The sequence below is a fragment of the Taudactylus pleione genome, unplaced genomic scaffold, assembly GCF_031769625.1.
Source record: "Taudactylus pleione unplaced genomic scaffold, aTauple2 ptg000208l, whole genome shotgun sequence".
NCBI classification, from domain to species: Eukaryota; Metazoa; Chordata; class Amphibia; order Anura; family Myobatrachidae; genus Taudactylus; species Taudactylus pleione.
In genome coordinates this window covers 1,422,007-1,438,479 of record NW_028284610.1, presented here as the reverse complement: position 1 = coordinate 1,438,479, position 16,473 = coordinate 1,422,007, and the positions used below count along the sequence as shown (strand labels likewise).

General features: G+C 44.0%; 1 protein-coding gene across 1 annotated transcript in view; it reads left to right on the top strand.

Moving 5' to 3' along the window:
* Positions 1-2,886: 2,886 nt before the first annotated feature.
* AMPH (amphiphysin) overlaps positions 2,887-16,473 on the top strand; it is a 289,944-nt gene continuing 276,357 nt past the window's right edge. The window contains exon 1 of the mRNA XM_088478141.1: positions 2,887-2,990. Within this exon, the coding sequence (XP_088334267.1) occupies positions 2,922-2,990 (69 nt within the window). The 5' untranslated portion in view covers positions 2,887-2,921. The remainder of the gene's footprint in view (positions 2,991-16,473) is intronic.

The window sequence follows — 16,473 nt, the reverse complement described above, 5'->3', positions numbered from 1 at the left end:
TGCATTATGGGAGAGACGTCGTCATGACGTCTCTCCCATTACCCACTGCGGGGTGGCTCCCGCAGTGGGAGCAGCTGCAGCCGATGAGCTGATAGACTCTCATCGGCTGCTGATTACAACAAACACACAGGTGCCGGCTCCGGCGGCTGTGTGTTTGGCAGTGTGTAGTGCTGACCGAACTCCATCCGTCAGCGCTACACACACGGTGCAGCTGTGTCACAGAGACACAGTCTGCACCGCGTCCCGCATGGTACGCTACTCAGCTGCGTACCATGCGGGAGAACCGGCATCACTCGAGTATAAGCCGAGGGGGTGCTTTTTCAGCACAAAAAATGTGCTGAAAAACTTGGCTTATACTCGAGTATATACGGTAAATGTAATTTAGGCCCATAGCTGCCCGGTCCACCCCTTAGTTTCACCATGCCAGGTGCACCCATGACACAGCTGCACTGACAGCTTCAGCCTGCCTGTCACAGGTGCAGCAGCGCAGCGAATGCTGCCCTGCCTCCAAATAACCCTAGAAGAGTAGAATAGATGATTCTTTAACTGGCAAACTACAAGTTCAAGCAAGCTCTGTCAGTCACAATTTTAATGGATGCCAGAGCATGCTGGCACCTGTAGACTTTTAAAATAAAATAATCCCACTATATAAAACAATATTTTTTGGGGAATAAAAACATTTTTTTTACTTATTTATATATTCCCCAGGTCCTCATAGAATCCATGCTACTAATGCTGGCAAAAACAAAAACCATTTAGCATACACATGACTATCTCTGTGGGGAGCTCCTTTTGCAAATGACCAGATTAAGCCCAGTCATAGTACAAAAATGCTTTGTTAAATAGAATATACTGCTTCCTGCCAATCAAAGCAAAGCCAGTGTATTATTGCAACTTCTGTAAATTCGCAGTTTATTATATCACGGCCAAAGTGTTAATATAAAACTCAGTTTCTTCACCCAGTCGGATCAGCACCATGGACAGCAATTATCCCAGTGTATGGGCTCTAACAGCCTGAAGTCATGGAAATCTGACAATTTTTCGGCAAGTTGCATAAGGCAGTATGTGTGACTCGCTGAGAAACTGCCAGAAATCCATCATGTTATCATACACATATGCAAATTGCTTTCCTGACTTTTCCAGTGTGAAAGGTCAAATTCGCTGGATGTAATAAGCCACAATTTCTAAGTCACAAAAATACAGAAAGAATGTAAAGCACTGATAGGGTCTAATTAATATATTCTCTCTGTATTGCTGTAATATTGTATACAGGCGTTTTCTGTCCCATCCCATCCCATAGAGCTGCTATACGGTCTCTTCCATAGACTGTACCTATTGTAGATTTGTGCACAACTTCTATTTTTTTTAGTTGTCAGAAATGCGACAGAAAAAAATAGCAGAATGAAGCAGATGCCTCTGGCTGGTGAGATAATGGCATTTGCAGCTGACTTTGCCTGACATCATGTAAAAATAAATGAAAAAAATAAATATTTTAGCACATTTTGCTATTGGTGACCCACCGGTCTGAGCAAGCCCTGTCATACCCAATTTTAATGTTGCCAGGGACAACCACTAGTGCCTGACATCCAGGACTCACTGTCATCCGCAGTCCAGCATTAACCCCCCTCCCCCATAAATTGGCACAAATATGGGACAATAACATCATAGCCATAATCTTTATACTTGACACAATTTTACAATACATACAGATAACACCACATACACCTTTGCTGAAATTGCAGTAAATAGCCACCATTGGTGTGCCTCGGCTTAGCCGCACCAAGCAATCTAGCAGAGACTTTTAGTAAAATATGCATCTTATTCACACCACTAATGTGACAATACGACAATAATATGAGCAACCGCATCATGCCTCATGCCACGTAGCATTATGCTCAATCTGCGACCTTATAACAATTTATTTGCCGCAAAAGTACTAATCTAGTGTGCCTAGGGCCTTATTCAGGTTGCATCGCAGTGCGCGTGCGCGATCCGGCCGCTGCAATCGGGAAGCGATTGCAGTGAGCATGCAGAATCTTCACAGAGTGATTGACATGAAGGGACCATTTGGGGGTGGAGAGGTGGGATATTCGTCGGAACGCAGGCGTGTCTGTGCATTTGAACGCCGTTACAGGCGGAGTGTATAATTAAGCCTGTGCGATTGTATACACTGGCTGAGCTCTAGATGGTGACAGGAAGTTTAGCAGTTTGTGAGGTAAGGTCAGGTTAACCACAGCTGTGCGAATGGTTCCGATGTTACTCAATGTTACCGATGTTTTCGCTGACTTGCGGATACATGTCATGGAAAGTGGGCATGCTTTATAAATTGATGGGCGTCTTGGTATAGTGCTGCAGTTGCCGTGCGATTGCATTCATTAGCATATTTTTGCAGCTAGTGGGTGCGTACAACACAGGCGTGCGATCCGTGATGAATGAGGCCCCTAGTACACTATAAGCGACTTTCTATAGGGCTATTACGCGAATAGCATGCAAAAATCAGGAAAAAGTATGAATCATGAACCGTATCAGAGTATCTACAGTATGTCATGCTAAGGATCTTGCCCCACGTGATGCAAAAATACTAGGTGAATGAGGACACATACTGCACTGCATTATATACTAACTATATATATATATATATATATATATATAAAAATAAAAAATAAAATTAAGTGCAACATAACATACATGTCATTGTAACATGATGACAAAGTATTTTTCATTCAATAATATATAAAATGTGGTTTTATTGTGGGTACAATTGTATCTTGTCTCTCTACCTCTCATTTCTCTATTCCCTGTCACTCTCTTCCTCTCATCTTCCCCGGCTCCTCCTACTGCTCCCCCGCCTCCTCTCATTCTCCCTCAGCCTCCAGGCTCCATCTGATACCTCTCTCACTTGGCTCCCTGGACCAGCAGCCATGGCTGACATGAAGACAGGCATCTTCGCTAAGAACGTGCAGAAGAAGCTGAGCCGGGCGCAGGAAAAGGTGAGGGCTCACATCTGCCTGGCTGCATCATGTATGGACATAATGCAAGGAAAGCCTGCACTCCCTCTATAGTAATGAATGGAAGGATCTCAATTAATGTAGTGTTAAGGCCCAAATTATTAGGCTATATATATAGCTCTATGTATGTAACAGAAAAACTATTTTGTCATATTCACCATGAATGACAGCTAACCGAATAGGTGTATAAAGCCATTGACAGCTTGTAGCCCTTCTGGTGTCAGTGTAGTGACAGGCAAAGGGGGAGGGAGTGCCTGTGTGTGCTCAGTAGCTCAGGGGTTACATACAATGCAGTAATAAGGGCTGCACGGATGGAAACTACTGGGGTTGGTGGGAGGGAGTGTAGGGTGCAGATACAGAAGCGGCACTACCACAAGGTCGTGGTGCTGCATAGCTGTGTGCACAGGACAGGGGTACAGGAATACTGCTGCAGACTGTGCATTGGATGGAAGTCACTCTGAGAACAAGCCTCTCTTTTGTTTCTTACCTGAGCTTTCCTCACATGTGAAGAGTACCATCATTTTTTATTTAAAAAAAAACAGTAACATTAATACTGCACAGTTGAACATGTTAGTCTATATTTAGTCAAAATGAATTTAACATTATATTTGCCTCCTAGAAAATAATACAGTTTTGAAAAAATAATAATACTATCTAACAGTATTTAAATTAAGACTAATTTGATTAAGTGTACCTGTCAAGGTCACATGTAATTTAACATGCAGTTCAAAACAATATATTTTAATATATTATATATGAACAGTTATTTATATAGTGCACACATATTTCACATCTGTTTGGCCATTCACATTAGTCCCTGCCACATTTGAGCTTACAATGTATGGACCAGATTCACTACCGATTGTAACTGCAATTACGCATGTAATTGACCGATTGCACATGCATCGCATTGCGCATTTGCAAACCGGCCACTGCGATCGGGACTGTGATCGCAGTGACTATGAAGGCCCAACGCAGAATGATTGGCAGGAAGTGCCGTTTGTGGGAGGTGACAGGGGGGTGGTCGGCAAAACGCAGGCGTGCCAGTGCGTTTGAACGTCAGGGACATGCATAAATTATACACTGGAATGCCATACACAGTTTGAGTACTCACAGTGTGCAATGAAGTTAGCAATTTCTGAGTAAGGTCAGAGCTTGTGCAAGTGTGCGTGAGGCTCCGATTGTACTCGATGTTACCGATGGTTTTGCAGTCATGCTAAACATTACGGATGTGTGTAATGTAAGGTGGGCGTCCCTACGTTGTGCTGCGATGGTATAGCAATCTCAATGGATTAGCATATCATCGCAGCCAGACTGCGTGCGTAATTGCATCTGCGATCCTTTGTGAATCGGGCCCTATATTCCCTACCACATGTACACAGAATCAACCAGTTTTTAGGAACCTGGGGTACCTTGAGGAAACCCACACAAACATATAATCTCCATGCAGTTAGGGCCCTCATGGGAATTAAAACCAAGACTTCAGTGCTTTGTGGCAGTAATGCTAACCATTATACCAAATGTGCTGCCAGGTTGTAATTATAACATGTAATGCTATGTATAAATATTGTTATTAATAATTATTAGGAACAGCTTATAAATAAAATGTAAAATGTACAAATGTTATCATATATAGCAGGGGTTCCCAGTCCTCAAGGCACACTAACAGTCCAGGTTTTAAGGATAGCCATACTTGAGCACAGGTGTCTTAACCACTTGCCTGGCATGGTCATATCAGATACGACCATACCAGACTGGGCTTTCCCTGACATGGTCGTATGTGATACGACCAGTCAGGAAAGCTCTGTGGGCGGCTGCTGGAAAATAATTTTCTAGCAGCCGCCAATCACAGAGGGACCTCCTGGTCCCTCTGCACACTGTCCCTCCCCGTGGGCCGGCCGATCTCTGCTAGCAGTGATCGGACAGCCCAACGAAGGCGCACCCACCCCCGACAGCAGCCCGGCGGCTGCTGACAGGGCAGAGAAGGCAGCGCTGATAGCGCTGTCCTTCTCTCCCTCCCCCTCCGGAGAGCAGCCGCCGACAGGGCAGAGAAGGCAGCGCTGATAGCGCTGTCCTTCTCTCCCTCCAACCCCACTAGCAGCAGCCCGGCGGCTGATGGCAGAGCAGAGCAGCCGCCGGGCAGAGAAGGACAGCGCTATCAACTTGACAGAGCAGCCGCCGGGCAAAGGTAGCGCTATCAGTGCTGACCTTTTCTCTGCCCCCACCCCACCGTCCTGCCAGCGGCTGCAAATAGTAGAGGGAGTAGTCGCTGGCCAAAGACGACATGTTGTGTACATCCACACAACATTAAAGTATAGGGGATGACAATGTGCGTTCCACCAAAGGAAAACTTCCTATCGGTGAGACACATGCATTATTTTGTATGCTGTGTTTCTATGACTACACCTCAGCCGGATATGCGCTCCACCGACCGGAAGTGTTTCCTAGGTGGAACGCACGCGGCTGGACAGCTTAACCACGCTCTACAGCGGCATCAGGTTATTGTCATTGACTCTAAAGTATATATATGCCTTGGATATACTTATGCTAGATTAATATGTGATATATAAGGTGTGTACCCATCAGATCAGGTATTGTTTTTATGCTTATAGTCTGTTTCTATGTTATACTTGTTAATTAGGGGTGGGTTTAGTAATTAGAGTGGGTGGTGTTTCTGTGTACTGTGAAGGTATAAATGGGTTGTCGGTACTTTGTAATACATCTTGACAAAGGTCCACACTTGGGACCGAAACGTCGACATACTATGATACCTGCTGCTATGTAACATTTAAATAAAGGATTTTATTGGAAGACTGGTGAGTGCACCCCATTTTTTGCATATTTTTGTTCTTTATGGGTGGTTTTTGGACTTCCTTTTGGGTAAGCTACCCCAGCAATTTAACTATGAGGACGTGAGTGTGGACCAACCCGAACTATATATATATATATATATATATATATATGTGTGTGTGTGTGGAGCCCCCAACCGATGTCAAACAATCGATTGTTTCTATCGATGGTTGAACCAATCAGCCATCGATGGTACAGCTGTCAATGACCAGAACTACAGTATACCATAAAAATATAAATTTTTATGGTATATGGTGTTTAAAAAAAAAATTGCGTTGAAATAGTTTTAAAAGACTGTTCCTGACCTAATTCAATCATAAAAAAAAACGACAATTTCGGAGCGGTTTTTGGACAAAAAATTTGTCAGTTAAGTGGTTAATTAGTACCTCAGTTCTTTTCTTTAACAATCTGTACTCAAGCAAGGATATCACTAAAACCTGGACTGTTAGTGTGCTATGAGGACCTAGACTGGGAAACACTGATATATAGAATTAAGCAGGACATTATTACATGTGATCTTTTATGAGATACTTTCATGTGATCTTTTCTGAGATACTGCATCTTGAATTTTGTGTTTTCTAAAAAATGTCTGGAGCTAGATATTCTAGAACACATGCAGAATACCATAAACACAGGTAATAAATGTAAATACATGTATCCTGTAATCAAGAGGAATTATTACATTAAGCAAAAAATAAGTATTTTTTTCATGGTCTATTCAAGTGTTGACTAGGAAGAAATTTAGGCCAAATGGCAGCACAATAGGCTGAGTACTGCTGTAGAAAGATTACATCTGTCATTGTGATTTGTTGAGGCAGATAAACAATCTGCTGTCACTTGTCCCCGCCCCCACACATGCACATTTTCAATGCAGTAAGAGGATTACATTCCTGTTAACCTTTTCACTGATCTACTACTGGTTGTATCAGTGCTGCGTATGTTTATGCTAGTGATCTTTCCCTTCTCGCTCATATCAGGACCTGTTCAAGGCAGTTTTCATTTAAAATCCAATTTTTCACTTTAAAGCATCTAAGACTTACTACTCAGGCCTGTATTTCCCATTTACTAAAGAGATTTATATAGCATGGTTAACCATTTCCCATTTACTAAGGAGATTTACATTGTATGGAAACACGTTAGATTTGTCCGTTATGTTGTTCTATTTTTATTTATTTATTGAAAAATGATTTGAATGTTGAATATTACGTCTGTAGAATACAGTGTCTGCGATACATGTTTATTAATTTATGTATATATTCCTTTTGAACATCAAATGGCTCTACTCCGCTTTGCTCAAATAAGCTTGCTTTATACTGTGACACTGGTAACTATGTCAAGTTTCCCAGTGTTGTTATTTCATTTTGCTGGAAATTTTAATGCAACTGGTGCTAACATTACATTATAAGAAGAGTTTGTCTATTTCACAGATAGCGGTTTGATTAGAGAATGACAGAAGTGTGCCGCATGAAGTACATTGTCAGTGACAATGACAGTGTAAAACAGCAATAATTGACATACAGTACTATAAAGCTTGCATTGTCAGCCAAAAGATATATTTAGGGGTAAATTTACTAAGAGTCAAGTTTGGGTGAGTTTGCAATCTCACGTTAGTTTAGGCATGTTTTTCATCTCGCAAATTTACTAAAGACAAACTCGAATGAGTTTGGAAGTGAGTTCTCTCTTTTCACTGTTAAAACTCATGTGAGATTGCAAACTCGAAAAAACTCACCATCGGCCAAATTAGGAAGTACTTTACATGAAAAAGATGAAGTTTTAAACACTCACCTCCTGAGCTGCGAGTTTGGCAGAAACATACACAGATCAGTGTTATTTGTGTATGTTTCTGCCTGTATACCTAATATAAAGTGTTTTTATAATACAAAAATGACATAGGGTCCCCCCCAAAAGCCTAACCAGCCCCGGACTTGCCAGCCAGTCCTGGTTCCTAAAATTACGGGGAACAAAATAAGTAGGGTTCCACCGTAATTTAGGTACCAGCACCAGGCTGCAGGGCCAGTCCTGGTTTTAATTATGGGAGGAAAAAAATGCGTAGGGATCCCCCTATAATTAAAACCAGCACCTGACCCAAAACAACCGGGGTGTAATGCCACAGCCTGGAGAAAGCATACTCACCCCAAGTCGCTCAGGCCAAGCCGGGGATCACAGGGGGTCCCCCGTCTCCCGAAACCCCAGGCTCCGGCTCCTGACTCACTGAACAGCCCACGTGGGAACTGTCAGGAGCTGGAGCCAATCAGCGGCCGCACTACAGTTAGCCTGCGCTGATTGGCTGGCGGCTCCTGATGGTTCTCACTGAACAGTCAGGAGCCGGTTAGCAGAGTATGTGGTCACACACATACACCGCTAATGGTAAGTATATGGATCGGGTACTCGGTTTGTTTTTTTGCGAAGACCCCCCTGGATGCTATGGAGACCAGCGCGAGGATGGAGGTGAGTATAGGATCTTTTTTGCAGGTCATTCCTCATGGATTTCTTCATGGGAACATCTAGCAGCAGGTAAGTATGTGTGAGTGAGGTATGTGTGTATTAAACTTTTACTGTATACGGTGTGTGTGTACTGTCTTATTATTATTATTATTATTATTATCCTTTATTTATATGGCGCCACAAGTGTTCCGCAGCGCCTTACATAGTACATAGAACTAATAAGTGAACAAGAAACAAGTAACTTACAGTACATTACAGTGCAGGACAGGGACACAACTTATATACATTGCTGAAATAGTGATTAAAGCACTCACAATAAGCTGCCGGGAGTTGGCGGTCCCGTGTTAGGTGCCCTAATGGGGAGTAGAGAGTAGAAGAAAATGTAAAGTGAAGCACATGAGGGAAGAGGTCCCTGCTCATGAGAGCTTACATTCTAAGGGGAGGGGCAGACAGACAGGCGTAACACAGAAGGGGAAGATAGGAAGGAAAGAGCATGAGGTGGGTTAGGAGGAGTGCTGGAAGGCCTTGATGAAGTAGTGGGTTTTGAGAGCCCGTTTGAAGATTTGTAGAGAGGTGGAGAGTCTGATAGGGAGAGGGAGAGCATTCCAAAGGTAGGGAGCAGCACGGGCAAAATCTCGGATGCGGGAGTGGGAGGAAGTAATCAGTTGGCAAGAGAGGCGGCATGCATTAGTTGAGCGAAGTGGGCGGGTGGGAGTGTGAAGGGAGAGAAGGTCAGAAATGTATGCGGGAGAGGATTTGGTGAGGGCTTTGTAGGTGAATGTAAGAACCTTGAATTGGCATGTTGGCATGTTGGCACCTGTAGTTCCACTGTAAAATACAATAGTTTATTTTGATATTACACTTTATTTCCCCCGTACCCACAGCCCAGGGGTGCGGGAAAGAGCCTCGGGCTTCAGACCAAGCCCTGGGTTTCTGGAGAAGGGGGGACCCCTTTTTGGGGGGGTCCCCACCTTCCCTGAGATCCTCGGCTTGGCCTGAGCGTCTTAATTTAACTATTTATTTTACAGTGGAGGTACGGGTGCCAGCCGCATGCTGGCCCTTGTAGTTCCACCAGTGCCGAAGGGCAGGCATGTTGGCACCTGTAGTTCCACTGTAAAATACAATAGTTTATTTTGATATTACACTTTATTTCCCCCGTACCCACAGCCCAGGGGTGCGGGAAAGAGCCTCGGGCTTCAGACCAAGCCCTGGGTTTCTGGAGAAGGGGGGACCCCTTTTTTGGGGGGTCCCCACCTTCCCTGAGATCCTCGGCTTGGCCTGAGCGACTTGGGGTGGGAATGTTTTGGCCCTGGAGACCCGGTAATAGGGTCTCCGGGCTGTGGCATTACACCCTGGTCGTTTTGGGTCCGGTGCTGGTTTTAATTATAGGGGGACCCCTACTAATTTTTTTTCCACCTATAATAATTAAAACCAAGACTGGCCCTGCAGCCTGGTGCTGGTACCTAAATTATGGTGAAACCCTACTTGTTTTGTTCCCTGTAACTTTAGGTACCAGGACAGGCTGACAAGTCCGGGGCTGTTTAGGCTTTTGGGGGGGTGACCCCACGTAAATTTTTATTTTAAATGAACCCTTCTTTAACAGGTAAAGCACACACTGATATGTGCAGGCTGCTTGCTCTGGTGAGTTTTGCAGAGAGAAAACACTGCAATCTCGGGTAAGTAATCTCATCTAAACTGGCAATTTGGGGGAGAAATCTCGATCTGCTTCACCATCGGAAAACTAATTTTCACCAGAGTTTCGGCGAAGCAAAGAGAGTTTTAATAAAAAAACACGACCAAACTCGATTCTTAGTAAATTTACCCCTTAGTCTTCATTTAGGGGACTGTGGGCTTGATTCATAGATGGTTGCTCATGCACTCACGGTAGCAGCCATTCTTGCAATAGCGGTTGCGGGAATATGCTAATCTCAGCCTTACTTTTATGTGGGATGATGTGATTGAGTGCACGAGCGCTGAGACCCCCACTATCAGGCTGCGTGGTCTGTGAATTTGCGATGGAGATTGTAAATACTCCAACATTGACGCAACATCGGTTGCACCATTGACATTTGTGGTACCTTAGGGTCTACTCTTTAATATTCTCCTCAAGTCCATCTAAACATGGCCTCTGAAGCTGTGGATTTGCAATAGGGAACGGAGCAGCGTTCCCAGACCTGCCTGTGATACTGATCTAACAACCATGAAACAGACCCTTTTTGCAATCACTTTAGGTCACCTCCCAGTCACCACCCTGAAACGCACTGGGATCGCATACCCCTTCTCGAGTGTTAGCGATGCCGTACACAATTGCTATTGCCATTGGACAAATTTCACCTGCACACTAAGGATTTCTCTGACTTTTTGCACATGCGCAGTAGCAAAAATCTGTCAACTGCAGGAACATGGAAACTGCGTCCATCTCTGAATCAGGCCCTTTGAGATGAGACATACAAATAGCTTACATTGTGTGTCTCTTTGGCTAACAATGAATCCAAAATGACAAATACAACAAGGTATTCTGATGTTTTAGGGGTAAAAAGAGTCAAACGCATATGTAAAAAGTGATACAATTTTCTTAAACAATGTCCAAAATACAAACTATGGGCCTCATTCAGACCCACTCGCAAGCGGCTGTCCGCTCGCAAGTGGGTCGATGGTGTGCACTGCGCATGCGCACGTCGGAGGGAGCTCCGTCGTGCGAATGCGCCAGACGCGACGAGCGAAGGACTTTCCTTCGCTCGTTGTGTCTGATCAAAGGGGGCGTGCTGTCGATGTTGATTGACAGCAGAAGCCGGCCCCACTGACATCACTAGTGATGTCAGTGGGAGTGATTTTGGCTCTGATAGAGCCAAAATCACTCCAGGGCTTGTGGTCGAAAAACCTGACCACAGGCTTCTGGTCGCACTGGCGATGGTCGCGATGGTCAAGACCATCGCGACCATCATCCTGCACGCTCGTATGTGCTGTGGGTGGTGACCCACAGCTATACGAACGTCCAGGAGGACGCTCCATTTTTATGGAGGACGGCCCTCATTCAGAGCGAGCGCTCTGCTCAGAGCGTCCGGCTCTGAATGAGGGCCTATGTTTGATGTTCTTACTCTCTAATCCAGAGGTTCTCAAACTCGGTCCTCAGGACCCCACACAGGTAACGTTTTCCAGGTCACCCAGCAGGTGCACAGGTGTGTTCATTACTCACTGACACATTGTAAAAGATCCACAGGTGGGCCTAATTATTTCACTTGTGATTCTGTGAGGAGACCTGGAAAACATGCCCTGTTTGGGGTCCTGAGGACCGAGTTTGAGAACCTGTGCTCTAATGCATCAGAGGAAGATATATAACAATGGTTTTCAAGGTGTAAATCGACATACAGTACTAAACACGCATAGCAACAGCAAGACATACAACTCCTATAGAACCAAACACAGAAAAGTGGTCCCTGAGTCTTGTAGAACATGTTTCCCATCCTAGTAACAACATTAAAATAATAATAAGTGTACTATTTAAAACACATGGTTATCACAAAGTTAAATTTCAGTCTTCTCCTTAAGGCCTTGAGTTAGTAAATATTACTATGTATATTTGGATTGGGATTTAGACGCCAGGATTTCGTCAGATGGCTTCCCGAACGTTGGCATTCTGACTACATCCCTTATATTTATATGATGGGACATTCAGCTGCGTTTAGGTATAATTAATTATATGTTTTGCAGTGTTTTATAAGCATAATTTATACTTGTACAGTATTTAGTACCTGAGTGAATAAACAAAATGTTTTGTCTTCAGTAGTTTTCTTACATTTCCATCGTTATTGTTAAATTATAATCTTGACATATTGTGCCCTCCCGAGCTAATCACGAATGTGTTCTAAAAACCATGTTGTTAATTTTGTGAATACATCACTACATGTAATTAACAACATCTTGTACACCATAGACTAGTTCTTAACTCTGGTCTAAGCGGTTCAAGTTTTGAAAATAATTGTGTGAACCCCTTATTCTAAAACAACGTGTAATAGGATGTATAAATCATCATTGTACTTGTTATTTGTATTTTATATTGTCTCATATACAGTACATTGTGTGCGGCATTCCTCCTATACCAATGAGCGACCAATGAGTGGGTTGTGACTTTTCAATTAGCGTGCGCCAATATAGGGGTGCAGCATTCACCTTATTCCAAAGTGCGGGTACCTGTGCCAATTTACTTGACATTATCTGCGACTTTTTTTATTACTGTGGCCAATATACTGTAGGCAATGCACTGTCGCCCTGCTCATCAGTAAAAATATCACAAGACACACATACCGTAATGAAAACACCATAGTGACAGCGCTGGTATTAGGGGGGTACCATCATTATATCTGTCATTTGGGTTATTTATTTTCTCACACACAGTACACTGTGTGTGTGGCATTTCCCCTATACCAATGAGCGGGTACCCTGTGCCAATTTACTTGACATTATCAGTGACTTTTTCTATTATTGCGTGCCAGTTTACTCTGCTCGTCATTAAAATATCACAGGACACACGTACCGTAGTGAGAACACCGTAGCGACAGCAATGAAATCAGAGTTGGTATCATCATTGTGGGTGGGATGCATGACGCATCGCATTTGAGATGTGATGCATCCCACCACCTTTCGTTAGTTATGTCGGTATGCATGAAGAAAATCGCAAAGGATAGCTTTCTCGGTCCTCCAAGGAGGGTGCTGGGAGGGATCCTATTGGATCCAGGGACATGAAGACCCAGGTTATGCCTAAGAGGACTTGATTGGCAGACACAGTAGCTCTTAGAGATGACATCATCTCCATGGGTCTACTGTTAGATGGAACACCTGGGTCCAATGCTAAGGATGACAGATGGTTTTATAAACAATGGGGATGAACCCACATACAGAACTGAGGTTGTCAGATTGTTTTAGTGGAGCAAGGAGAACTCTTTACTCTTAAACATGTCGAAAACCAAATGGTTGTTGATTTTAGGAAGCGCAGTGTTTTGCCAAAGGCCCCTGTCTGCCTGGGTGGTTTGACTATTGAGATAGGGTCATCCTTTAAATTTTTTTATTTTTTCATTTCAGACACTTTGACTTGGGCTCTGAACTCTGCCTTCTTCTCAGCATGTGTGAGCAGAGGGACCCTGTTAAACTTTTATCGCAGTATTGTGGAAAGTGTTCTAATCTACAGGATTGTCGTATGGTATGGGAACTGTACTGTGGCAGGGTCGTAGCTAGGGTAGTTCGGCCGGTGCCATCGCACAGGGCACCACAGGTCAGGGGGCGCTGTTTGGGCCTGTCAAATATCTGTTTATTATCATTCTCACTTGTAGCTTCCTCTTATTTTATCTCCAGCATCTACTGGCCTCCCATATCTCTTCCCTGGCCCTTCCTCATGAGGCCATTCCCCTTTTTTGGGTGTATTATGTCCCTTTGAAAAATGAGGAGGGCGCCAATGCTCTTTCTGGCACAGGGCACCAAAAAATATAGTTACGGCTCTGCATAAGGCGCTAGATCGGGTGGTTAGGACGGCTGGTAGAATAATTGGAGTTGTGCTACCATGCACCCAGGACATCTATGATAAGGGCTCCTGAAGAAATCTAAATCTATCTTAGTAGATCCTAGCCATCCTTACCATGTGGTCTTTGAAAAGTTGCCATCAAATAGGCGCTTTAGAGCTGTGCATTCACGTACAAAACGATTGCACAATAGCTTTTTCCCTAGCGCAGTGCGTATGCTAAATCCTCATAATAACCCTGATTTGTTTATATTATGATGTTTTTCTTTTTACTATTTTTGATAGTAGTGTAATTGCTGCCTGTCTAATTATGTGGTATAGTGCTGCTTGGTTTTCATTGACATCACTTGTAAGTCATACTTGCCATCTCTCCCTGATTGCAACTTACTCCCATTATAAAGTTGTTATATACTTTGGGGAAGAAAAAAAATCAGAGCAATATACATTCAAATGGTATAATTAGTGCCATTTCCCTGCATTGGTTATAAGGCACAACGATCCCTATGCCTACATGGATTTTCATATAAGGTTTCTCTTGGCCACTTATATGAAATTACTTGTAAAACACAAAACATGAGCAAGCTCTGAAAAGTATCAGTGTGTTTTCATCAATAAGGAGAACTTACTAACTACTTTGGGGCTCGTGTACATTTGGATGTAAGCCAAGTTAATGGCACGCCTCTCAGATGTAGCAGTACACGCCCACTTTACTGCCGCGCTCATAGGTGTTGCTTTCACAATCTCCCTGAAATGCTTTTTCAAAAGTAGGGAAGTATGGTGTAAGTACTGAAACCCTGGCTACAACCCATTTTCATTGTCCAAGGTCCAAGGGGGTCATTCAGACCCACTCGCAAGCGGCAGTACGCTCGCACATGGGTCGATGTTCCCCACTGCGCATGCGCACGACGGAGGGAGCTCCGTCGTGCGCATGCGCGAGACCCGGACTGCGACAGCCAAGCTGTCGCTCCGGGTCTCGCCCCAAAGGGGGCGTGCTGTCGATGGTGACTGACAGCACGCCCCCTTTGGTGGGCATGCCGGGGGCGTGCCTGCCAGACGGAGGCGTTCCCATGGGAACGCCTACCGTCTGAAGTCGGCCCCACTGACATGACTAGTGATGTCAGTGGGAGTGATTTTGGCTCTGATAGAGCCAAAATCACTCCAGGGCTTGTGGCAGGGAGACCCTATCGCAGTCCGATGGTCGCGATGGTCGCGACCATCTTTTTGGACGCTCGTATATGCTGTGGGTGGTCACCCACAGCTATACAAGCGTTCAGGAGGACGCTCCATTTTAATGGAGGAGGGCCCTGATTCAGAGCGAGCGCTCTGGTCAGAGCGTCCGGCTCTGAACCAGGCCCCAAACCGGGTTAAAGGGGTATTATATGGATTTTATATTTTCTCATATACAGTACACTGTGTGTGCTGTATTCCTCTCTATACTAATGAGCGTTTATGTTAGTAAAAATAAAAGTATCACAGGAAACACAAAAATTTATTAAATAAAGTCTCTGAGATTATTTACATCTGTACTGGAAATGAATGACCAACAGTCAGGGAACGCTATTGTACTGTATACAGTGCTGTAGTTTAATTCACACCGCAATAGCAACCAAGCGGATAAGCTGAAACTTGCATGGCGTGGACCCTCTTGCACCTTTGCATCTTGGCGCTCACACATAGGGCTTTGCAGCACTTTTTATATGCTGTGACAAAGACTACTACTTAGCGTAACTTGAGACATCTAATGTAGAAGTGTTGGTCTCATTGGCATTCATAAGGCAATTGTTTGGCATTGTAAAGTGACATTACTGAGGATTTTAATAATGTGAGTAAAAATTGGAAGTAATGGGTTAAATTGGTGGGTCAGGTCACATATTACTCTGGATCTATTATGGCTAAACCTATGGAAAACCTACAGTATAGGCATCTGATGTGACAATTCAATGTTTTTTCTCTTATCTAAAAAAATACTTAAAAATAAAAAAGACAAAATATAAGAATATGTTTTTGTTCCTACAGTATACTTGTACATTTGACCAAATATGTATGTCTGTATATGAAATAATTACATTTTGGCATAGATTAAAAGAGCTTTGTCATGTGTGTTTTTATTTTTTGTATTTTTGACTTTAGAGAGACATCATATGAGAAAGCCTTTGCTAGATCACTGCTTTATATTTGTGACAGGAATACAGTAGGTAACTGATGCCTTCTACTGAGACAGACAGTAGCACATACAATGGTCCCAACAGCAGCCAGTAAAGAAGATGAACTCCAGCTGTTTAATACAAGTAGCCCACAGCTAACTATATTGGACAAATGGTGAACAAGCAACAAAATACATCACAATCTTTCAAAATTTAAGTAACACTTAGATGAGGGGAGGCAATCGGGAAGCCGACTGCCTAAATACCGGCAGCTGGCTTCCCGACTGTCTTATCCTGGCAAGGGTGAAATGCCGAGCGTCTAGATGTAGACGCCCGCATTTTCCCGACGCCGGGAGATCGGCGCCCGGCATCACGATCGTAGTGATGCCGGGGGCCGCGAGCGGACAGACGCAGGGGGGAAGGGTTAGGTTTAGGGCTCCCGGGGGGGACTTAGGGTTAGGCACCCCCCCGTGAGGGTTAGGGTTAGGCTAGGGGGAGGGAGGGTTAGGGTTAG